General features: G+C 39.9%; 1 protein-coding gene across 2 annotated transcripts in view; it reads left to right on the forward strand.

Annotated features, from left to right (window-relative positions):
* The window catches only part of CDH13 (cadherin 13), a 459552-nt gene that overhangs the window by 133712 nt on the left and 300251 nt on the right, over positions 1-25589 (forward strand). For both annotated transcript variants that reach the window (XM_085589891.1, XM_085589892.1), the window contains exon 3: positions 24285-24493. In XM_085589891.1, the coding sequence (XP_085446017.1) occupies positions 24285-24493 (209 nt within the window). The remainder of the gene's footprint in view (positions 1-24284; positions 24494-25589) is intronic.

Consider the following 25589-nt stretch of genomic DNA (forward strand, 5'->3'; position numbering starts at 1 on the left):
AAAGGTGCACAAGTAATTATGGTGGGTAAATACTTGGATGATCCATCAGGTGTGCAAATACACACCTGAACCTGCTGCTGAGGGGAGAACCTGCACAACTGCTCCAGACAGGAATTAGGATCTTATCAGGTGGCTCAAGTGTTTCCAGAGAGTGCCAGAGGAGCTGTGATTTGTGAGGATGCTCAGGCTGGGGGCGGGTGGCTGTCACATTTTGCAGTTGGCAATCAGAGCACAGAACAGGATTCAGAAGTGGCTGGGTCACAGTCCTGGAGCAGCCAGTGGTGAGGTGTGACTGCCAGTCCTTCTGGCCTCAGATTTGTGGGAACATCACAAACTCCTCGCTCAAAATTTGTTAAATAATTGATAAGCACTGGGGGAAAGTTTCAGGTGGATCCTACGTTGTTAATATTTATTATAGAGGAGAGAGTTGCAGGCACACTCTACATTTTGTAACATCTCTACTGAATAATTTTTTCTGCTATTTATATGAGGTCACATAACTAATGGCAGGACTTAGAGTAACCAGTGTAAACTTTAAAAATTGTGCTTCTGAAAGTCTTGGCAGAAGAGATTTCAAAGTGATCCACCAAGCACAGAAAGATGGAAAATGATATCAGAAACTTACTGTGAATATTGATATTCAAAATTAAGTGATTTATATACCATTTTTAGAAGTGTGCTTCACTATTGGGAGTTACACCTACAGTTTCCAACAAAGTTTTAAATAGCATGGTTTAAAAATAATACTTTTTTTAATATTTAGAAGGTCTTTTCAAAAAGACTGCTCTGCCAAATAAACAGGCAACAGCCTATGACCTGAACAGCCCATATTAATAACCTATTCCTTCAGAGTTCTCTGTCCAGAGGCTGACGATGTGCAATGAAATGTCCAGTGTAGGTGTGATTATTGTCAAGATGGGATGGCTGCTGACAACCCTGTGTTTTCATTTTTAAATTGCAAATTTTTTAAGCAAACAGCAAACGAGATTCCTTCATGTGAAGGTGGTCCATCTGTAGAGTTGTAAGCACATGGTGATGGAAAAATGTGTGTATGGAGGTAGGACTGGAAGTGCTTCAGCAGCAGCCACTTGTTTTGAATGAACAAACCTTGGCAATGAGAGAGAAATCCCAGTTTCACCAATTCCCTGGGTTCATCCAAGGGAAATCCACCTCTGATGTTGCAATCTGAGTCCCCAGGGCTAGTGAGTGACACTGAAATCTGATTGGGGCTGTTCAGTGTGGGCTCTGCACCAAAGGTGAGGCATTACACCTGGATCTGACCTTTGCAGATGCTCCTGTGGACCTGGCTACCATTTTTGGGATGTTCCCGTGGCCAGATCAAACGACTGTCTCCGTGACACTGCAGAGAGAGGCACAATTTAGGAACAGCCCATCAGGCTCCATTGAGCTAAAGGTGAAACTGCAAAGCCAAATGCCACAAATTCTGATTTTGAGTTCCTCCAGTTTTGTTGCTAAAGATTTCAGTGTCACATCAAGCTCTGAAATCAATAGAGCTGCAGTGCCCCTCATTTTTTAGGGAATCCAGTAGCTGTTAACAACCAGAAATGTCTAAAAAGACACTGTAACTTTTTAGGGAATCCAGTAGCTGTACTATTTAGGGACTAAATTTGTTAACAACCAGAAGAATGTACCTAAATATCAGCATTAGTAAAATAACAATTTGTTTTCTTACCCTATCAGCCTAAGTTGTATTACAGAGTTGGCTTTTACAGTGTTGTTGTTTCTATTATGGATGTCAGGTTTAAAGGCTAAGGAGCTGCTTTGTCTTTTAACATTCAGTTTTGTTGCTTTTTCTGTACTCATCAATACTTATTCTTCATCTTTTACCCTGTTGTAACCTCACAGTGCTCTAAGAGGCAACTACACAAACTGAACCTGCTGAACCTGCTCTTGGAAAAAAAATCTTCATCCAATAAGAATTTTCAAATTTTGCAAACCAACCAACCAAACAGACAAAACCAAAACCAAAACAACCTCAAAGCAAGTTACTTTCTTTTAGATCTGGACAAGAATTCAAAGCTGTGAAACAATAAGGGGAAAATGTTGAAGTAGAAATGTTACTGTAAAGACAGCAAAACATTTTAATGACAAAACATTTGGTTTACAAATTTACCAGACTCTGAACAGTAAGTCTATGAAACAAGTTTATAAAATAACAAGTTTACAAAAGCTCAATTTAGAACTCCTAAGAGCTTTTTGACATGAATTGGAGGGAAGAGGAGAGTGAAATGAATGCAAGTAATCAAAAAAGAGGAAAACAAAGCATTCTTTTATTCCAAATTTTCAAAGTAAACATAATATGATTCTGTGAAATGTTTGTATTCTGAAAGTAAAAGAAAATAAGATTCTTTAGTCTGTGTTTTTTTCCCTCAGTTGTTGTACAGGGCAGGTAAGGAAACATTGCTTTAACGGTGTTAAAGAAACATGAAGATTTTCTTTACCTTGTTAAACCTGAGACCAAAACGCATTGATGCAGAAAAATCAATTCATTTAGTGAAAAAAAATATTATTTACTACTAGCTAGATTCTTTATTTCTGATGGAAACAATTTGTTTTCCCCAATAAGTGTCAGGAGCCGTCAGTGTATTTGGAATGGAGTTTATTCAAGGGCTAAAATGAACAGAGCTCTCAAATGAGAGAATTGAGAGGTGGGAGAAAAACAAATAATTTTAATGCCATTCAGAAGGGGCCCTGACTAATCACATTGTTGTTCATGGCTTCTTGCTGTTTAGAGGACAGAATAGCATAATTTAGTGAAATATTTGCACTACAATGCTTGCAAATTTGGGGAAATGGAATTTGGATTAAGCCAGGATTATTTTTGATCTTATCCCTTTTCGCTATTTTTTTTTTTTTTTTTTTTGTGGTTCTGAGCAGTGCTGATGTATGTGCATAAAGAAAATAGCTTATTTTCTTTGAAGTGTCAATAACATTGTCAGGCATTTATCTAAGTAAACACACAGCAGAATGATTAAGTCAGGGTGAAGCTGAATGCATGAGACACAAATTAATTTTAGCATTGTTTATAATCTGTACACTACACAAAATCCAGAGTGCTTAGCACAGGGGGAAAGTACTGAGTTCTGTAAGAAATGTCAGAATGAGAGATGGGAAATGAGTTGTTACTTAAAGAGTTTTGGGAAAAAAAAGCTGGTTTGGCTTGGTGAAATCTTTATCAAAGATATTTCCTAGCACCAGGATAATGGGGGCAATTAGAAGAATGGCACTCCCAGTGCTGATGAATCCATATCCCAGTGTGGCAGGGGGGGAAATGTCATCTGCTGTGGCTGAAATATCTCCACTTGCTTCAGCACCTCTGGGCACTGCCAATATATTATTGTGAAAATGAAGGGAGCTGAGAAAAAACCATATTTTTGTGAAGATTGGTCTGTCATAGAATCATAGAATCACAGACTGGCTTGGGCTGGAAGGGACCTGAAAGGTTTTGTTCCACCCCTGGCATGGGCAGGGACATCTCCCCCTACTCCAGCTCGCTCCAAGCCCTGTCCAGCTTGGCCTTGGACATTTCCAGGGATCCAGGGGCAGGCACAGCTCCTCTGGGCACCTGTGCCATGGTGTCCCCAACCTGTGAGTGAAGAATGTCTGTATAGTTGCATCTCAACCATAATATTTCCAGCTGCAGCTTGATCAGAACCTTCTGAGATCAGTGCAAAGCCCCTTTGTCACAAGGATCTGAGCTCGAGCCAGTTCTGTCAGTGGGTACAAATGTATAACAGGCAGGAATGAGTGTCCCCTTCATGTGAGAAGGTAAAAGCAGAAATATTCCAGTGAACAGATGAAGCCATACAAAGAACTCTATGCCCCAAATCTCTCTGAAGCAAAAAAAGTCATCAAAAAAGCCAGGCTGTATTTATGGCAGCAGAGAGGTTTCCTAGAAAGGACATGAAGAAGCCACTAAACATCAAACTCTACTTAAAAACCCTCTTACAATTTCAACTCATTAAAAATAAAATAATTTTCTGTTTTATTGAATAACTTACTGAGGTTATATTAAACTTCAGCACATGCTGTATGTTAAAGATCTGAGTTGTGTTTGTACACAGGATGGGTACTGGTATTTTGATATTGGTCATTATTAAAAAAGAAAATCTCTCCATAAAATGTAATGTAGGGATCCAGTTTCAGTTTTACGTTTGCACCATTTATTTAAAAACACACAGCAAAATCAATTTACAAAGATAGAGGAAAAAAGTTAAATCACTTCTTCAAGGAGGCATCATCCTATATTTATAGTTTGGTAAACATAACATTAATCAGCTGGAAAATGTTCAGCAAAATATAAAACTGTTCTGGGCTCTAGCTTAGAGAAATATATGTAGAAAAATATATCTAGTTTCTCTACTTCAAAAGGGAGCGCATAGCTGCAGAACCTCCGGGAAAATCAATTTTCTGCAGCATAAGTGACTTGTGCAAAATTTTGCAGTGCCCTATCTAGATTTTTTTTTTAATTTAACTGATTTACTTCTCTTTCTCTAACAAGTATCCAGGCTGCAAAAGCATTCTGGTTACTCCTCCAAGTACTGTTGAAATGGTATTGAAACATTTATTGGGAAATAAAAAAATAAAATCTAGATGCTGTTGCAAGAAATCACATGAGGTGCACATTTCTTCCTTCACAGGTTTTGCTTTCAGAGGTCTTAGCTCAAGCCTGCTTTCCACCAAAAACTGGGAGCAGAACTTGAGATCCTTCACTTTGATGGTGGCCCCATCACTGGGTAATTCCTGACTTTGTGCAGAGAGGTGACCAATTCCCAAATTTGCTACTCTTTGTACCAATATGGGATAATCAGATCAAATCTCCATTGGAGGCAACACACAGAACCTTCTTCTCTGTGTTTGTTCTGCTGAGAGCAGTGTGTCCCCAATAGAGTTTTTGTGATTTTTAAAGAACCATCCCTAGAGAATAAGCATGCTGCGTTCCCTCTTTGATGTGCTGCCCAGGGACTTCAAAGAAAAACTTATACAAAATACATCCTCTTAAAAATTGCTTTGTTTCCAAATCCCAGCTACAATTATTAATGTAATGTAAGTTGACTTTTTAGATTACATTTGATTTAATTTTAGATTATGTTGTTATTTCTTTGACTGCATTTTGTCTGTATCGATATAAAGGTGCATTTCTTAGGTAAACTTCACTCCTGAAATGAGCAGGCTGAGTGTTGCACATAATCTATCCTCATTTCACATGATGAGACTTTCAAATTTGGATCTTTTCGACTCAGTGCCTCCTCCATCACTGCTGGAGCTTAGTGTTTTGAGGAGAGAGGGATGTATTACAGTAACTGATGGGGCTTTACTGGCTTGCAAACACTCTTCAACCCTGTGAAGCAAGATCAGGCTCTCTCATGTAAAATGCATTGCTGCTAACACTGGGAGATTCAATTATAACCATCCTCTTCCAAGGTTTATCTCCTGATAAGTGATGAGAAGAAGTAAACTGTTGAAAGTTTGAGAGGATGGTGAGTAACCGCTTTGAAACTTGGAGTATTTTCTGCCGCTCAGTTTGTTCTGCCTGTCCCCCTGATCTATGTGTAACTTTGGGCCATTTGTCTGTTGTCAGGAGAGGCGCTGAGTACAAAGCCAAATTTTAGTAGTAAAGGTGCAAATAAAGATCCCCAGCACAGTAGCTTTGGAGATTTTGAGCTGAAAATGGGATGTTCTGCAGTAATGATAACACTGAGATGATTCACTTTTAACATTGGCTTTGAAACTGAAGAATGAGAACCCCTCGGCCTCGTCTGACCCTAGGGGAGCTCTGGTTTTGTTTTGCTACTGAACTCTCTCAAAGTCCCTGTTTCCCACCTCTTATTTCTCAGCAGAGGTTCATAGGGGCAGCGTGAGGCCTTCCCCCAGCTGCTGGGGAAGGTGGGGACTCCTGGGTGGAGTTGGCCTGTTGGGAGGCCAGTGTAGTAAAAAATGGGGCAGAGCCCAGCTCAGAGAAGAGATGATGATGTCTGGCTCCAGATCAGAAAGCTGAAGGATTGTTTGATTAAAACTCTACTATATAACATTAATATACTATTTAAAGATATACTATCCTATTCTACATACTTACTTCTTTCTTACCTATCTAACTCAAACTTGTGACTCTGCTGAGAGCCCGAGCCACAGCTGGATCCATTGGTCACTGACCCCAAACAACTTCAGCAGAACCCAACCCAGCCATCACTGCAGGTGAACAATCCCCACACCACATCCCACATGGGCAAAACAAAGGAGCAGAGATAAAGATTGTTTCCTCTTCTTCTCTCTGTGCTTCTCCTGAGAGACAGAATGATGTCTCTCTGTCCAGAGAATGTGAATGGCACATGCCAGGATGTTTTAACTGAAGTGATTAACAGCTCCCTGGCAGAGCTCTTCCTCCTGGGTGGAAGGAATCGACCAATGAGCCAAGGTGTGCCTCTCCTGCTTGGGAGGACTGCTCCTTACCATTCCTTTCCCTTTCTTTTGGGCTCTTGGGGTGAGATCTGCTGTGCTTCCCCCTCAAGTGCTGGCTACACACTTTATGGATGGCTTGAGCAGCAACCAGCTGGGATTGTCAGCAAGAGCCCTCCTGACTCAGGCACCCTTAGAAACAGCAGAAAACACAGAGGCAGTTAATGTCAAAAACCTCCTCTGTCGGTCTTATGTATTTTTGCAGTGGTTTGGCACTGAAAATGACTGAAATAATGCCACTGAAATGTCCATTGAAGCAATATATAGCTGTGTCTACACTAGAGCTTTTGTCAGTATGGAAATGTCAGAAAACATTATATTCAGAGCACAAATTGCAAGTATAGAACTGACAAAGTAAATTTTGAACAGTGTGCTCAAGTGTAATGGTTGAAACATATTCCAAATTGGCAAGTTGGAACCAATCATGGAGCAGAACCAGAGCTCCAAAAACCTGACAGAGCCAATGTTGAAATCAGAATAATTGCAACTCCATTTTCACAGTAATTTAAATGGCAGAAGCATTGGCAGAAATTCATGAATAATTTACATATAAGAATTTAGCAATCTGTGGTGAATAGAAAAATAAACGGCAAATCCAATAAATAAATGATTGTTGTGATTTATTTGCTCAGCTCTGATGTTTGCTAGGAAGTGTCTTTTTTTTTGAGTTTTCATAAAGTGCTGGATTTAAACTCCTGCTCCTCAGGTAAATGCAGTTTTAAAGCAATAGCAGAAAAGTACATATCTACCAAGGGAAAAAAAATAACAAACCACAAGCAAAACAATAGGAATGTGCACAAGAGTTTGTTTTATGAAGGATACATATATAAAGGACTTATTTGCCATGCAGCATCTGCAATTGCAAAATCTGTAGCCCTAATGAGAAATGTTAGCTGATATATGTAATGATGAGTTATACACTGCAACTGTTTTTAATTAACTATGTACAAAGTTTTAAGATTTATAGAGGAGGTAAAATCTGAAAAGAGAAATTCCTAATTCCTTTCTGTGCCTGTGGGAATGTGATATTATTTTAATAAACAAGAAATTAATTTACACAGCACCAGCATTTGTTTCCACATAGAATGGATATTGAATTTGTGCAAAAAAAAATAAGTTAAATAGGTAGTTAAAATAGAAAAATTGTTTATCTGGTTTGCTTTGACTTTGCTTGAAATAAGATAAAGAGCACTAAATACTTTTGCTGGTTAGAAGGGGGTGGTTTTTTAATAAGCTCTGACTATTCTGTAGATCTCTTCTTTTTTTTTCCATAATGATATTCTGTTTCTGACATTAATCTTGAGCAATGTTACACATCAGTTTATTGGAATAATGCCTCATAATTCACCTCGTGCATGTGTGAGAACAATTGCTTTTTTGCTCAGACATTTTTTAAAATTTGGAAGTCTGTGGGACTTTATTTGGTGTTTCTTTGCCCCCTTGCTTAAATTAAAAATATTTTTTAAAAATCTCATCATATTAACATTTATTTTTCTTTGACCTAGAATAAAAAAAATCATGCTTGGAATAATTGGTGAAGGCAGAATTAAATCAATCCCACATGATCCTTTTATCAAAGTCTAGTGCTGGTGTTCTGTTTCTCCACCAGCTCAGAAGTCGGGACACTCATTTTGGGTGCAGCGCTTTCTGTCACGTAGAATCAAACACGCTCACCACTAATGAACTCTCCAGCTGTCCTGTGGCCTAAGAATTACAGAACTTGCTCAAATGACCAGTAATACTTCCCTTTGGAATGTGTACATTTCCTTTCCATTTGTCTCTTATCCATAATCGTTGTCACTTTTTGCAGAATCTAATTTTTGGTTCTTTATTTTTCCTGATGACGCTATTCCATGTTGTGTCACTTGTGCTACCTGACACTGCCTGTACAGGTGTCTGCCTGTTTAGGAGGCTGGGCCATGTTTATAAACACTGCCTAGCTGGGAATGGGAATAGAGATCTGGTATTTTAATCTTCTTTGGTGTATTTTTTCCCTAATAACAATTAAATGCAGGAATTTGTGTTTCAAAATATTATTGTCCATATTCAGCATGTGCATGCTCATGTTGGTACTACTGAACTTGAACTATCCTTATTTAATCCTAAATGTGATCATCCCTGTCTAACATTTTCAACACTTTATACCTGTGCTTGCCCTTGAGATGGATTTCTTCAGGGAGCTTCCGTGGCTGTCCCTGCTCCCTGTAGGTCACAGGATGCACTTTGAACAAATGAATTTTTCAATACTTGTAGCCAAACCCCATTTCAGTGGAAATAAAAACCTGATGGCTTCTGTAGATAGAGACAATGAAATTAATTTAACATGCTTGGCCTATGAAAGGCTTTTCTGTTCCCAAGAGTGGCAGTTTTTGTGACACTAATGTCAACTGGTGCTCTCGGGTGGTAGTTAGCTTTCTGAGACTATTTTGTGTGTGCTGATTGAGTGTTCTGGCACTTCCAGGTTCCTTCCCAGGCAAGTCTTGATGCTTGTGTCCAAATGCTGTTTTTCTGGATTATATGAACCTTCACCCTGTGTGATGATTCCAACTTTTTAACAGGGGAGCAGTGCCCTGCAGAGCTATGGGCAGTGGAGCTCCCTGCACTGGAGAGAGCCATCCTCAGCTCTGGAGTAATTCCTTCACAGAAATGGTTGTAAAGCATTGGAACAGGCTGCTCAGGGAAGTGGTGGAATCACCGTCCCTGGGAAAAAACCTGTGGATGTGTCACTGAGGACATGGTTTAATGATGAACATGGTGGTACTGGCCTGGAAGTTGGACTTGATCTCAAAGGTCATTTCCAACCTTAACTATTCCATGGTTCTGTGGAAGTGCCTGTGGTGTGCCTCCAACGAGCAATTTATCTGGAGCTCCCAACATGTTAGCACAGATAAAAGTTGCTTTATTTTCCATGGCTATAAAGGAGGGTGTTCTAGGCACTTAAGAAGGAAAGGGGGAGAAATGCCAAGTCTCCTCCTGGAACAGCAAGTGAATGCAGTAGTAAAATACTGTTTACTCCTTTGGTGGTTTGGAAAGCTGGAGGAGGAATGAATAATTGGGAAACAATTCTGGAAAAGCAGCTAAGTTGAGCAGCACAACTCATTGCCAGCTCCTGTATGGGAATGTTGTAGGGAAAGGTTGTGTCAGCAGGAGAGGGGGTGGGAGGCAGGCTTGGGAATCACTTCCCCAGGAGCGGAGCACGTTCCTCCTCGTGCTTTTTTGGGCTGTGAGATGCTCCTGAGATGTGAGTCAGGAGGAGGAGCCCAGAGACTGAATGTACAAACTGGGGAGGATTGGTCTGCAAAGGCAGGAGCAGATGTGGGGGGTGTAAAGACTCTATATTTTATTTCTTGATTGCTTGTCATGGTTGGCCAGGTAATCTATTTGCACTAAGCCAGGGCTGCTGGGCTCCAACTCCTCCTGCAAGGAAATGTTCTCATCTATTGGAGTTGGGATTCATCTGAGATAACTGTTCCATGGCTAGGAAATGGATAGAAGTAATGTTGTTTTTGCCAGTTCAGGATCCATTTCTCTGTCTGCAATTTACTCTTCTGTGAAAGCTTCCCTGATGTAGAATATTCCCAATCCAGACTTGTCTCTGGCAGAACTTCAAAGGATTAATGGACATCTTTCAGGGTTGTAATGAAATCTGGTTTTGTTCAGCTTTGGAAGGAAATTTTAATGAAGAGTTTTGCGAAATAAAAGGGCTTGGAGGTGTTAATCAGGAATTGCTTTCCAAAAATAACATAAGATGGACAAAGTAAAATGAAGTGTGGTGACAACACTGCACCTCTATCACTCTACACTGCAGTACAATAGCAGCCATTGCCTGTGCAATAATGAGTCTCATCAGTTTCCAGACAGCAGGCTTTGTAATAACAGAGTATTTATGTAAAACACTGAGGGGAAAGAGGAAGGAGGGAGGGAAGGAAGGTTGTCTATCAGGCTGAATACACAAAGCATTTGGTGCTTCACAACTAATTTTATTTTTAGCTAATATTCATTGATGTAAGTTCTAGTCTGTTATTAAGTGAATCTGGTGAATAATTACATCCATCACTTTGAAATGTTTAAGACAAGCGTGGAGTTGTAAAACCAGTCTTTTGTATTGGAATCATCCCCAAAATTGTGCTGTGGGAACCATGTTGACATTACAGTTTGATCATGTTCTGAGTCTGAGGGATCTCAGCACATTCCCAAATTGCTCCTGTACATTGTATTTACAGGCATTAACCAGCCAGTCTCGATTTCTTGGGAGCCATGAGAAAGTGTAGGGCATCTCTGTATTCTCATTTTCTTGGCTTCTGTCAGTGTTTGAGTGTGACCCATCTGTGAGTGAATGGCAACTGTTCCAGAATAAAGCATGTGCTGAAATGCAAACAAGCAGCCTACAGAAGCACTGAGCTAAGTTTAATTAGCTGTAGAGCTCATTTCAACTTTAAACTCCCAAGTTAGCTTGCTAGGCAGCAGAGTTTGTAATGCATCTCTTGCTAGATGCCTGCTAGACAGGAGAGTTGATGATATTATATTTGTTGCTAGGTGATGAATTCTGATAACCTTTCTGTTCTTACATTTATAAATGTCTCATACACTCTCTGCTATAGCATAATTACTTATTTATGCCTCAGTTCTTGGGTGGAACTACTACAAAGTTGCTAAGCAGCTATGTGTATAAATATATAACATGGTGTCACTTGAAAACTTTTGGCAACTCACATTTACCAGATGAATTCTCTGTTTGTCACGATTGTAGCCATTAACAAAGTGGAACACAAATGAGGGATATCAGTGTACACAAGGACGGAGCTTTATTTGTCACAAGAGACTAATGCTCTGGGAGGAGATGTGAGCTGGAAAAAATGCACAGATTTAGTGGTTTGGGGTTTTTTGCATTCTTTTCTTTTTTTTTTTAATGGCTTTATAACCAGAAGCAAAGTAAAGATTGACTGATTATTATCTCACCTCTTTAAACTTCATAAGCATTATAATCATTATAGTTATTGTAATGTGAAGGAAAAGAGGCACTTATTTAAACAGATGTGCTGAGATTTCTGCATTCTAATGTTGCAAAGTGAAGTGAGAGTATAGGAAATCTGTATGAGTAATTCTCAGGGCAGCCATCAGAGCATTTGTCATTAGTGGGACCTACACCAAGCCTAAGGAGAAATGAGAGAAGATGAGAAATTGAGATTTTTTTCCTTTATTTGACTTTGGCACAAGTTTAGTTGAGTTGACAGCTATGACGGCAGCTGGAATTCATGTAACTTTAGGGATAACTGTAATTTATTAAATCTAAGAGAGTGTCTGGTAATAAAATTCTCAGATGGCTTTTCACTGCACTCTTTTGTTGACTGTGGAGTTTAATACTAGACTCAATTTTATTCATCAGTCACAACTTTCTGTGGAAGCTGTCAGTTATGGGCCTGATCCATGTTCCAGAAAGGCTTGGAATCAAGCACTGCCTTGATCCCAATCTCAGCTGCTGATTCCAGAGGTGCAAACTTGGGACTGGCAGCGTTATCTACATGGTGCCAGATGAAGGTGGGACATCCACCTGTGACAACCAGCCAGCAGCAGATGGCCCAAAGAAGCAGAGCTTATATCTGAAATATAGATTGTGTGAAGCAATTGACACAACTTGGCATTGTCATTTGCTCCATGTGCAGTACTTGTTTAAACATGGAGCAATTCCACCCATTTCAGCAGCAAACATGAATAACAACATCACCCAGATCATCAAATAATTACTATTGAGCTGTTTGTGTTTTCTCTTGCTTTTTTTTCCCTCCATTGTTCCTTAGTTATTAAAGGAGGCACAAACTTCAGTAGCCTGATGTTCTTCCCTTGGTTTATCTATGTAAACAAATTTAAGGTTATTTATAAACGATCCTGACTGACAGAACATACTTTCCCTCAGGTCAGTTCTTTTGTGGAAGATACCAAAGCCTGTCTTTCTTTAAAGTATAAAAGCCTGGTTTTGATGTGAAAAGAAACTGTTCAGGGAATGACTGTGCAGAGCAAGATTACATGGTGCAATTTTAATTACATTGTTCTCAGCAGCACAACTTGTCTAATCTTAGTGTGAGAGTCAAAATTCCAGCCAAGGTTATTTGGTTCTGTAACTGTTAGTCAAGCACTGATATTGTGACAATAAGTTTAACAAGCTTAAAATCCAGCACAGTTCTGAGAAGTGGCTTTCCTCGTGATTCTCAGAAATGCTGTATTTTAGCAGGTTGATTTTTGCGTGGCTTCTAGAATTATCTGTGTATTGGAATTGGATGGTTACTTGAGTAAACAAATGCTTAACTACCAGCCCAGTTTGCAAAACTAAATGCAGTTTAGATTCTGAAGGCCTTCTGAAAAGTTATTAATTAACTATGTCCAAGGGCTTAAGTTTATGAACCTGACTTTTAGACTGAGGGCTGAAAAGGGGTGCAGGTCAGTTTTATCAGCTTTGTCTGATTTATCTGATAAAACTGGCAGATTTATCAGATCAGTCTGGAGAAACCAACTTTCCACAGGTGACTCTTAAAGTTTGAGGGAACTTCCTTGAAAGAACTTGGTAAAACCACCAAGAGGAATTGTTATTCCTCTGTCAGGTTCATTGATGGAGAAGATGAGAAACCAAAAGATTTCCCCTGGAACTGGGAGGGCCTTTGCTTCACTTTTTCATTGGGAAAGCTGAACAATCTACAGAATAAATGATTTGAGCAGATTTTCAGGCATGGCATTACTCATTCAGCAGCTGGGAAAATAGGCCAGCAACCTACAGTATCCATTTTGAAAGGAAAATATTGCACAGTGGATCTGTTACTCACTCTCATTTCCTTTTATGCATTGTAAATGATGTGTCATCCTCTATTTCTGAAACAAACTCCTACCACTGAGTGCTGTTTGGAAATTATTTCACAGGGCATACATTGAAGGCTTTATTCCAGGAGATGTCTTTTAAGGAAACATTTTTGTACTTTTATAATTTCATCATTATTATCACTTCAGAAGAAGGGCAGCCCTATGTATCGATGTATTTAGGGTTTTTAACATTTGCTAGCATGTACTGCCCAATAGCTGGGTTCTGTTGGAGTGCTGAGGAGAGGAAGCAGTGAGCTGAGTTACAGATGAGTTGTCATTCTGCACAGGAGGTGAAACCAAGACTCAAGACTGAGGAGGTGGAGGCAATATTGCCTCGCACAGCAACTGTGGGTAATGTGCAAAAAACCACTTTGTAGAGACGCCTTATTTAATGAAAAGCTCCTGCCCTTTGACTTCTTGTCTCCAAGTTACTGCCACAGCAGGAGAGATATCTCAAGCAATATTTTTTCTTCCATCTCTGATAAAAGTAAGTGTATAAGGCTATGAGTAGCTCCCATGGATTTGGTATAGAACAAAAGATATTTTTTACAATAGTAATTTCTTCTACCAGCCTCAAATCACTGAATTATTTGAACTTGCCACTGGAGGAGTAGGCAATGTTTCCATTCCTCCAGTGAGGCTCCTATTTCACTTCTATTTTTTATTCGCCCTTCTTACTAATGGCCCAACCTCAGGTAAATAGAAGTGTGTGTGTAACTCAGTGAATCTTCTGTTCATCCAATAGAATATCATAATTTTTCTTAAATTAACTTAACACTCATCAAAAAATAGTTGAGTGCTGACAGATCCTCATGCCTTTAAAAAAAATTTAAAAAATTGATAAAGTTTTGACAGATTGCATTAAGAAATGACAGATCACTGTAATTATACCAAACTGACCTTGAAGTTAAACAGTTTTAATTGTCAGCTTGAGGGAAAATATCCTCATGACCTTTGACTAATTGTCTAGTTAATGAAAAATCTTTACAAATAAATTTGTGGCTTTGGAGTCATTTGAAACATATACTGGTGTAAATAAGGTACTTTCTGGGCTGCTTTCACTATAGATGTTTCCTGTGAGTGATTGCTTGTTGTTATTTTTTGACATCTGCTGGCAGCTTTTTTTTATACACTTAAAACTCCTGGGACACCGTTTTTGTTTTTTTTTTTCTTGAATTCAATCTCCACTGATTGGTTTTCAATAAATTACACATATCAAGAAATTTGGATTCGTTAGCACTTAGGGTGACTGCTCAAAGATCAGCTGTATACCTGTGCAGAAGAAAAGGAAATTCATGGTCAGCAGCACACCGCCTCTCCAAGCTTTATTCAGGCAGCATTCAAAGGAAATAATCCATTATATCCTACTGGGAATTCTTGTACAAACTCAGATTTCTGTCCAATCTCCCTCCTCTGAAGACATGATTCATTTCATATTGACAAACTCCTCACAGCAATCTGCAGAGCCATTAACAGACTGAATGCATCTGAATGTCTTTGGTTCTGTCTGCTTGTGTCCCAAGCCCAGCCAGTGAAGACACTGTAGGAATCTAAAGTTTATTTAATCTTATGTTCTCCTGGGGATCTTAGCAGAATGTTGTGTAAATCTGCTCAAATGGAAAATTATTGATCATTTGCATTGCAATGGGAAATCCTTTCACAGAAACCATCAAAGTTTAAAAGTATCTTTTCTACATATCACTGCTGGCTCTGGGGTTATTTGGGCTGCTCAGAATCAATGCAGCATTAACAGGGAAATGTCACATTCCTCCTCAGATGTGACAGCTCCTTTGAGACTGGAGCTCCACAAATGTGGTGTCAGTTTGTGTCCCCTGCATTTACAGAGAGAAAACAGCTCCAGTTAAACTGAACTCTGTGTTGTGCTCAGAAGATCAATGACTGTGATATAACATCCAAAGGTTTTTTTTTTTTCCTTCAGACACACTCCCTGACATAATATTTTTGTTGAAACAGTAATTTTTCTCTAGGGTTTAGAACAGCAGCTACAGTATTGCCGTGCCTTATAATGCAGCCACTGACCCAGGAGATCAGTCAATAACACCTCTGTGTTGTAATGAATAAGTCAAGATAACTTCCAACTGAGAACAACTCATTACAGCTCCTTCCACCTGATTAAATTTTTGCCCTAAATAAGACAATGGGCAGCAAAATGATGTGTGAGGATATCATGTAATGTGAGCTGATGAAGTGCTGAAGGAGGAGGGAATGCCTTCAGTTTTGATTGTAGTGGTTGTGTTTTCCTGTAATTTCAAGCAGTCACAGATAGCTGATGGAGCCCTGTTGGCAGAATAAATTTGTTGAAGAGCACGAGATGTTGCTGAAAGATCTTCCTTGCTAGGAGAAAGGAAAGAGAGAGGGAGAATGGTGGGAAGAGGCGAGAAGTAGCAGAAGTATTGTAAATGCAGGCAGGAGAACCCAATGGGAAGACATGACAATGTCTGACTCAGTTCAGAATGCTGAATTATTTATTTATTATAACTATGCTAAAATACATCAATATACTATGTAAAAGGAGGATACTGAAACTACATACTACTTTCTCTGACTCTAACACAACTCGTGACCCTCTCTGAGAGTCCAGCCCCAGGTTGGATTGGATTGGATTGGATTGGATTGGATTGGCCATCAGGCTCAAACAATCCTCACCAGAATCCAACCAAGCAATCACTCCAGGGAAACAATTCTCCAAACACAATCCACATAGGAAAAACAAGAAGCAGAAATATAAATTGTTTTCTCTTTCATTTCTCTCTGTGCGCCTCTGTGAAAATCCTGAGAGGGAGAGAAATGTTATTGCCACACAGAAGTATGGAAAAAGTCAGGAATCCTTGAGTTTGGTGCTGAGGGAGCTGCGTTGCTCACTTGTGCTCTGTGCAAGCACCTGCTGGAATCCCAAACAGCAGCCCCAAGCTGCAGGGCAAGGACATTTTGCTCCAGACCTGGGATGAAACAATTTGTGAGGCCTCTGTTTGTAGAGCAGGGCTGATCACTTCTAGTTCAGGTACCAGGTATGATACTCAGATGGAGCCGAGTGGTGCTGTGATGTGCCAGGAGAAAAGAGGCACATGCAAGGTGCCAGTCCAGTGCTGGGTAGGGCAGAAGGTGAGGAGAGGGGCAGAGCAGGGCATGGCTGAGCTGGGGTTTTTGGTGTGGATGGAGCCACTGGCTCTGGAATCACACATCAAACCCATCACCCAAAAAGGAGCCTTTGGTCAGGTATCACTTATTGCTCAGGTGATCTGTGCTGCAGAATTTCAGGTTTTTAGCAATTTTCTAGCTCTGCTATGACTGTAGATGGCAGAGGATATGCAGGAGAGAAAGCAGTATGACTCTTTTTTGAGGACATCACACCTTTCCTTGGCTGCAGCTGGCTTCTGGGTGAAATCCCTTGTCCTCCACCCTCTAAGGGAGCTTATCTCCTATCTGTGCTGCATGCAATGAGTTCTGACAGCCCAGAGAAAGCTGTGGCTATTCATAGCCACCATTTCTCCAGTGGAAAGGGTGTTCTCCAAAGGGCAGGAATGAGCACCCTGTGCCCTGTGGATGAACTGCTGGCCTAATTTTTGTATCATAACAGGGCTCTGCACAAATCTAATCCCTACACATAAACCACACAAGGATGTTTGCCAGTTTAGCTAATCAGTTTGTTTTTTCAGATTTGAAAAGTGTGCTCAGGGATGCAGTCTGTTGCTTAGTACTTGTTCTTCCAAAGAAGTCAAATATAAATGTGTATTTGTCTTAAGCAATTCTTGTTATGTTGTGACGAACATTTCACTCTTGTTCACGTTCCCTCAATTTCTCACTCTCTGGATACTAAATAAGTCATCATTGTAATTTACTTCAGGGGCACATAAAGGAATTATATAAATGCAAGAAAATCATAAACATGCAGTGCAAGACAATCACCCACTGTTGCTTGTTGGATTTATTAAAAAAACAGCATTCTTTAGCAATACTACTGCAGAGTTAGGGTAGCATTAAGCTGTATAAAACCTTGAGAAAGGGTTTTCATAAAATTCATTTTGTTCATTTTATTAAATGTTCAATAAGTTTTTTTTTGTAAATACTTCAGTCATGCTAGTGGGTTTCTAATCTGTGAAATCATTATTTCTGCAGCACTTTTAGATATAAAATAATGATAATATCATATCTTTAGGAGCAATCTGTCTGACTTAACTGCTGACAGTGCCTTGTGTGGAGAATATTCTGCCCTCAAATTTTCATGAGGCAACATTTTTCTTTCTGCTGTTCAGGTATTTTTACAGAAAACCAGCAGAAACACAGAGGCCATGGGCTCACTGCCAGAACTCATGTTCCAGAGGTGTTTTTGAAGGCACCTCAAAGGCAGGGGAAAAAAGCTGTTTCTCCTAGTGGACCTTTCAGTGGGCTTGAAAGGCAGGATTTGTTTTGTTCCCCAGCTCCTGTGCCAGTTGCTGTTGTGGCAGCTTCCTCTCTTGTTCTGGGATGGATTCGGGTAGTCCAGATGTGCTGGTTCCAGGTGGATTTTATCCTCCCCACACTGACAGGATAACTCAGCCCTTGGAGCCTTGTGTTTGTGCAGTTGGAGGTGCTGAGATCCCATCCCAGAGCTGTGAGCCCCTTGCCCTCCCCGGCCCCTCTCCCTTTTCCCTCTCACTGCTCGTTGCTAACAAGAACTCGCCAGGTCACGGTGCTTTATGAATTTTTATACACAACCACAGCTCTCATTTCCATTTGCCTCAGCCATCACTTTTCTCTCTCCGTGGTTAATGAAGCTCAGCCTCTCTGACTTCCCTGTTTTGCAAATGTCGTTGAGCAGAGCTGGGGGATCCCTGCTGGGCTGGCAGGTTAAGTTGCCTTTGTGCAGCTGTAATGTGCTTTTCTTGCATCTCCAGACCTTTCACAGATACACCTTCTGACTTGTGGCTTCAATATGATCTAGAGTTATTTGCTAGAAAGGAGAAGGAAAAAAAATGCACAGGATAATTTTGCTTTGATGCTGTAATTCCCACAGATTTGAGCAAGGCTAGGTTATATTTACAGAAAACATCCTATTATTTATTGATAGAGCAATTAAGTCTGTATTCTCAATGTGAAATTTCCTCATTCAGGAGCCTTTTTGTTGCTTGTTATGATCAGCTAACAGAAAAATATGAATATTTGTACATAGAAATGCACAGAGTTAGTTTTGGTGTGCTTATTGATAAATATGTGTATTTATTTATTCAGAATACCTCTGTGGAGATTTCACCAGATAGAAAATTATAGATTCGGTATTTCTGTTAAAAACAAATTAAACTTCTGAGAATTAAACTCAGAAAAAAAATTACTTTGGAAGTGGAATATATCAGGCTAACATATGTACTTGAATACAAACCTATTTCAGCTTGTTTTCTTTTACTTTAGTTTATAAGAAATGCAACTGCTAACCTTTCAGTGTTTTAAAATGGTATCTTTTAAAACATCTGTGGGTCATTATCATAAATATCACAGTGGTGTAGAAACCTCACATTTGTGGTATATCATAACAGGGAAAATGAAAGGAGGAATCCCAGGGACATGAGTTTCCTTGCTGAGGTGTAGAAAGGTTAATATTTCCAGTTACAACTTTTCCCATCATTGCACTAATGGACTTAGGATCCTGCACAAGTTTTTCCAACAGGTCTTTTGGTGATAATAAGCTCAAAGTCAGTGATTAGATCCTTGGGATCCATGTAGGTATTGCTAATAATGAATATTACTTGGTGGAAAGAAATATTCTGTACAATTCACATGGGAATTTTACAAAAAGGAGTAAAAGTCTAACACAGGAGGCTGAGAAATGAACAGAGGGCGATGAATGACACTCATGTTTTTCACTGGGAGCTGCTTGGCAGGGTTTTCATTTTGCTTGCATGGATTTTGGAGCCTGTCTCATAGCATGTGGCATATTAGGCACAATAAAGATGTTCATTTGGCAGCTGGAGCATGACTAGGAACATCAAAAGAGTCATAGATGTGTCAATAAATGAAGAGCTCCACCTTCATATAAATATTAGATCACTGTTTTAATTGCCCATCGGATTCTTGTCAGTGAGACATTCACTTGTCGTGGCTGGTGCAGCATTTCCAGCGTTCTAGTTTGGGGCTGGAGCTGAACTGCTGCTCTTATTCATTTTTTGCCCTTGTGTAGCACCCTGAGCAGCAAACATGAATCATTTTGTTGCAAGTGCTGTACAGACACAGGGTGAACAGGTGGCCTTTGCTCTGAGGAGTTTAAAATCCAGTTAAACTCCTTAAGCTCCAATACAGAGCGAGTGTGCAGGAGAACATGGGAACTTTTGGGGTGTGTGACCCTCTCATCAGGCTGCCACTCACCCAACCTGTTATAGTGCACGTGGGTAGTGGGAAAAAAATGTCAATTATCCATCTCAGGGCTTTCCTCACACCTCATTTCTGTGACAAATGCATGAACATCACAAACATCATCACACAGACCATATGTTAGCAGGGCTGCCAAGCAGCAAAGTGTTGGATATTCAGAGAGCACCTTTGCAGCTCAGGCTGACACTTTCCACAGCTGATATCCACAACTTCTGTCTCATTTCTTGTTGCACTGCTTGGTACTTGGGGGACAAAAGGAGTAATTTATTAATAACACTTAAGAGTTTTTACATGGGGATTTCTACACTGGCTTTATGTACAGAGCAAGATTTTTTCACCAGAGAATAAGAACTAAAAATCTTATTTTCCTTGTACTTAATGGGCATTTTCAATGTACAGGTTTGGTTAAGAGATAGATGTAATGCCATGGATGGCAAATCTAAGGAAGATGATGAGGCTGAAACTGCTCAGAGCTCTCCTGAGAGCCTGGTAGGGAAAGTCAGTGTGGTTAGTGCCAGGCCCAGCTCCATGGGTTGTGAAAAGAGGAATCCCAGGGACATGAGTTTCCTTGCTGAGGTGTAGAAAGGTTAATATTTCCAGTTACAACTTTTCCCATCATTGCACTAATGGACTTAGGATCCTGCACAAGCTTTTCCAACAGGTCTTTTGGTGATAATAAGCTCAAAGTCAAGATCCTTGTGATCCATGTAGGTATTGCTAATAATGAATATTACTTGGTGGAAAGAAATATTCTGTACAATTCACATGGGAATTTTACAAAAAGGAGTAAAAGTCTAACACAGGAGGCTGAGAAATGAACAGAGGGCGATGAATGACACTCATGTTTTTCACTGGGAGCTGCTTGGCAGGGTTTTCAAAAAGGACTAAAAGTCCAAGCTGCTCCTGGAGCTTTCCACAGGCAGCTCAAGTCCAGTAAATTTGGGGTATTTGCACTGTCTCTTCTCCAGAAGCCACATGAGTTTCAGGAGGCAAACATTCCCAATGAGGAGCATTTTAGGATGATTGGGAATGCAATTCAATCTTGGCTGATGTTCCCTGGTCAGCCCAGTCCAGCAGACACCACCATCCTGATAAGGTCCACATTTGAGTAGGGATTTTATCTAAGGCTCGTTGCCTTCAACTCTCTCAATAATTGGTTTCAATTTCATCCCTGTTGGCCTTGACGCCAAATAATCTTCAGTGTTCCCTGCCCCTATGATCACTTCATCTCCTCCCACTTCTAATTTCTCTCCTACATATCAGTACTGCTCAAAGCCTTTTGAAATTTCCTTCTGCTTGCTATTAACCTCACCAAATATTCTCGTTTCTGTAGCAGGACTGGTAATTGAAAGCATCAACGCTTTTGGATGAGATATGGTAAAAAAAAACCCAGTTTCCCACTTTCAAACAACTCTGCCTCATCCCTTTTTGGGAAAAGTTGCAGGGTTTCATAAAGCAAGATGAATAGACAGCAATGTATAAAAGGTTTGAAAGTGTCAAATTCCTACTTCCAAGGGAATATAGAATAGATTCAAATACTTCTCCTGATTCCATGTGCCAAACCTGCATGTGGCCTTTGAGTTTCCCCAGAGCATGCAGATGGCAGCGATGCAGGAATCCCAGGGTTTGTGAGCACTGAGCAGAGAGAGCAGTGCACCCCCAGCCACTCCTCCCAGCTTTAGCAACACAACACAGTTTGTCCTTGTCTTGAAAGGCACCTGGAGTGGTTGGCTGGGTGATGCTGCAGCTCTGAACCATCACATTGGGTTTTAAGGGATTACTTTATTATAGTTTTCTTTTAATTTTTTTAAAAACTCTTAATTCCTGATATAATTTCTCAGAGGCCGATGCTAAATTTTTTTCAAATTGTAAGCTATTTATAGTTAATCAGCAGCAGTTTTTGGTTATGAAAAGCACATATTTATTCAGAGAATCACAGACTGGCTTGGGTTGGAAGTGACCCTAAGGATCATACACTTCCAAACCCTCTGCATGGGAAGAGATGCCACCAATACAAGAAGTTCCTAAACCTTGTTTCATTTTTTTTCTTTTTTATTATTAAGTTGGGGTTTGTGGTTTTTTTAGAGGATTTAAAAATAAGAGATTTGTAATTCACAAAGGCTGCAATCTAAGCAGTGTCTATACAGTGGTTTGTACAGAGAATTTCAACTTCCCACATTTGTAGTGACAGGAAAATATTGCATTTTTTTTTGGTCGGTAGCTTTAGGAAATTGAAGTGAGTCTATTAAAACACCCATTATAAACCCAAAATTGACTGCAAAAGGTGATTTTTCACCAGGGAGGCTTTGCTCAGGGAGCCTCCCATCAAAACCCTGCTGTGGGCACAAGACCCTTCCTGGAAGCTGTTCCCAGCCTGGGAGTGTGGGCACCAGCACACTCTGAGCACTCTGAAATTGATTTAAGCTGCTGCTGCTCCCAAATTCAGTGGTTTTCCCTCCTGGTTCTACTTCAGTACAAGACTTTGCAAGCAGCCTCTGCCACCTGACAGCCTGAGATAGGTTTGTCTGGAGACACTGCAGTGTCTGAGGGGAAAGAGGTTTTGTTTCTTTTTTATTTATAATCCCTCTTGCTTTCAGCAAAATTCAATGAAACACCAAATAAGCTGATGAAATTCTGGTTTTCTGTCCAGCTGTGAATCCAAGGATAGTTCTCTTGCCCTACAGTAAATTGGAGGAAATGGGAACAATTTTTAGTTAAAAACATGTAATTGAGCTGAAGCCTTGTGCAGCAGCAGATCCTTCAGCTCTGGGGGAGATTTTCTGCCAGAGCCCATGGTGTCTGTCAGTGTTTGGGCTCTCCTCAGGAAGAGGATTGTCTGGAGTGAATTCACAGGGTCACGGCTTCATGGGCTGGTTTTAATTTTGTCTTGTTCTCAGCATCCACATCTGTTTTAATTGGCTATTAAATTCATTTTCCCCACGTTGCTTCTGTTTGGCCAGTGATGGTAATTAATGAGCGACCTCCTTGTATTTATCTTTTCCATCTTTCTCCCCAGTTCTGCTGAAGTGGAGGAGTGAGTGGGAGCAGCCCAAGGCCAACCCTCCACTCTGGCCCCACATCTCTTTTTGTGCCTTATTCTGCTTGAGTGCTTGAGATTTTGGCACTGTTTAATTTTTAATCTAACCCACCTCATAAATATTAATCATAAAATGAAGTTGTAAATTCTGGAACCAGAGATAGTTCTTTTTCCCTGTGGTCTGCTTTGGGATTGAATCCCAGTGAATGCCCGGAAAGGAAGGATCTCCACAAGGTCCTCTGGCAGCCCTGTCTTCATGTTGTTCTGCCTGGTGAGAAATACAGAATTTGATGAAGAGGATTTCTGTGTGACTTGCCAGGAGTGTTGGGTGGCCACCCACTATGAGATTATTCCTGTGCTTTAGGATGAGTGATAGAGATTCCAAAGTCAGGAAGAGTTTAGGGATTGGCCACGAGAGACTCTGGGATTGTTCCTCTTCCTTTAAATGCCCCAATACAAGAAGTGTATACAATTAATTTAAACAATTATGCCAAGTCTTATTTTGTAGTGAAACTCCATTGTTGATTTTAAGTAGCTGGTATCACTGTCTGTAGTTTTTTTTTGAAATTGTAATTCAGTTTTTAAAGATCCAGTGGAAATGAAATGTAAAATAAAGATAGTGAGAGCGTACAGGTAAGTGAAAAGTCTGCAGCAGCAGTAACTCCAGGAGAAGGTAGGGAATACAAAACAGGTTGTCTGCAGAAAACCTTTTGCATGCAAATATATTGTTCAGAGATGTCAAAAGCTGAAATGTTCATTTAGCAATTGCAAGTTTGTGGTGAAGATCTCTTACTGATATAGCTCGTAGTTAAATCACTAATATTTTATCCAGTATTTTGTGCAAAATGACTCAGAGAAGAAATTTGAGACAAAGTCTCGAATCTTTGTGCTTTAGGAACATTTTCCTCTTTGTGCCAGCTTTCCTAAATATTTTAAACTTTCCATGTAAAGTGAAACAGGATTATTGACAACTACTGTTCAATTAAAAGTTCTCACAATCCTCAGATACAGTGCAGCTCATGGACTGTGTGACAATCCTGGCAGTAAGAAATGTTATAGTTTGGTTTTTCAGCTTTATAAAAGTTTTGCAGTAGCCTGGGGCTGAATATTGTGTAAACAACCAGTGCTGAGCCTAAAGATGTGCTGAATACCTGAAAGCACTTTGCTAGAAGAGCCTTTGGAGATCCTGGGCTGTGATGAGGAGCACAACGAGGTCTCTATTGCCACTGCTCAGTTTGTGGAACTGGGTGTGCATTTGGTTGGAGTGATCCCAAAATGGTCAAGTCCAAAGTGCTTTGTTTATCTGCTACCCAGTTAGACTGGTCAAAGCCTTTCCATCGTTCTGAAAGTACATATTCATACATTTGTTTATGAAAAAGATTCAGAAAAATATAGAATGTCTTTGAATCATTATAGAATTTCTTTGAATCATCCTTTGAAGCATTTCTCCCCAAATCTGTAGACATGCTAATAACATAAAGATATCTGAAGCTTGTGTTCCAAAGTGGATACTTACAATGTGTTTTCTCCTTTGTTTCGTTTTTCTTTTCACCTCCAGTGAAATTTGATGACTGCAAAGGGAACAACAAATTGAACTTTGAAGTTTCTAACCCAGATTTTACAGTGGAACTCGATGGGAATTTGGTTGCACGCAAGAATGTATCAGAAGTTGGCAAAGCCTTGTTTGTGCACGCGCGGTCGGAGCATGCTGAGGATATGGCAGAAATCTTTATTCTTGAAGCAAATGAAAAACATGGTGCATTAAAGGTAAGATAAATACCAAAGATTAAAAAAAAAAAAAAAAGGCCCAAGGAGATGCTGCTGCTAAATATTTACATGTGTCACCTCGGATTGTAGGCAATTTTAATCTGTTAGCAGAGATCAAAAATCAGTCTTCAGTGCAGATATTGCTGTAACGTTTTAGCTCTTGGTTTAATTTGTGATGCAGATTTCCCGGGTAGTGGAAGATATATTACATCTTCAGGTGTGGATGCTAAACATTCATAAAGATTTTATTCAAATGAAAGAGCCCAAGTATGAACACTGACTGCTTCTTCCAATGTACGTTATGCCAGGTAATCACAGTTTGGCCACAACTAGAAATGGAAAATCATAGTTTAAATGTGTAATCTAGAATTTAGAGAACCTTCATGTTTTGCTCCAAGTCTAAGTATGTGGGAATGAATTCTGTGTAATTTAAATTTTTATACTGGTCTGCTTATCTGACTTTGTTAGGTGGTAAACTGCTTAAACATCTGCACACAAACACATTTACACTGTCTCTATGCCCTGCTGATTTTTGTTCTGTTCTGTCCGCTGAATGTTTTGTCCTTTCTTTTCCCCTCCTGAATTTCAGTGTAAAACAAACCTCATCCTTAGGGGGATAAAGCACTTCAGAAACTGAATTTAATTATTATAAATTGAATTATTTACTTCACACCCCTGCAAGTAACAAAAGGAGATGTGAGATAGACTTCACTTCTGTGTCCTGGCATTTAGGAGAGAGGCAGGCAAGGTAGTGGCTCACTAGGTAATTAAGCCTGGTACCTTTCCAGACCTATAATTTCACAGAAGTATAAAGAAACTTTGATAAAAATGACTGATCTGCTGTCTTGATTTGGTATTTAGACATTCAATTGCCAGCATTCTCATTATATTCTCAACAATATATTAGTATAACTGAAGTCTTCCATTATAAAAAAAGATTATCCTGAGGAGAAAGGTTGAGCAACCTTCTGAAAGTCCGTGGCTGAGGGAAGGTTTTGCTCTGCACTTTAAGCAGCACACCATGTGAATATGGATTGCCAGCAGGAGAGAAAGAACCAGAATGTGTAACTGCAGAAAGCCGATCAGAACACTGAAA

Source organism: Lonchura striata, chromosome 11 (assembly GCF_050655825.1).
Source record: "Lonchura striata isolate lonStrDom1 chromosome 11, ASM5065582v1, whole genome shotgun sequence".
Taxonomy (NCBI): Eukaryota; Metazoa; Chordata; class Aves; order Passeriformes; family Estrildidae; genus Lonchura; species Lonchura striata.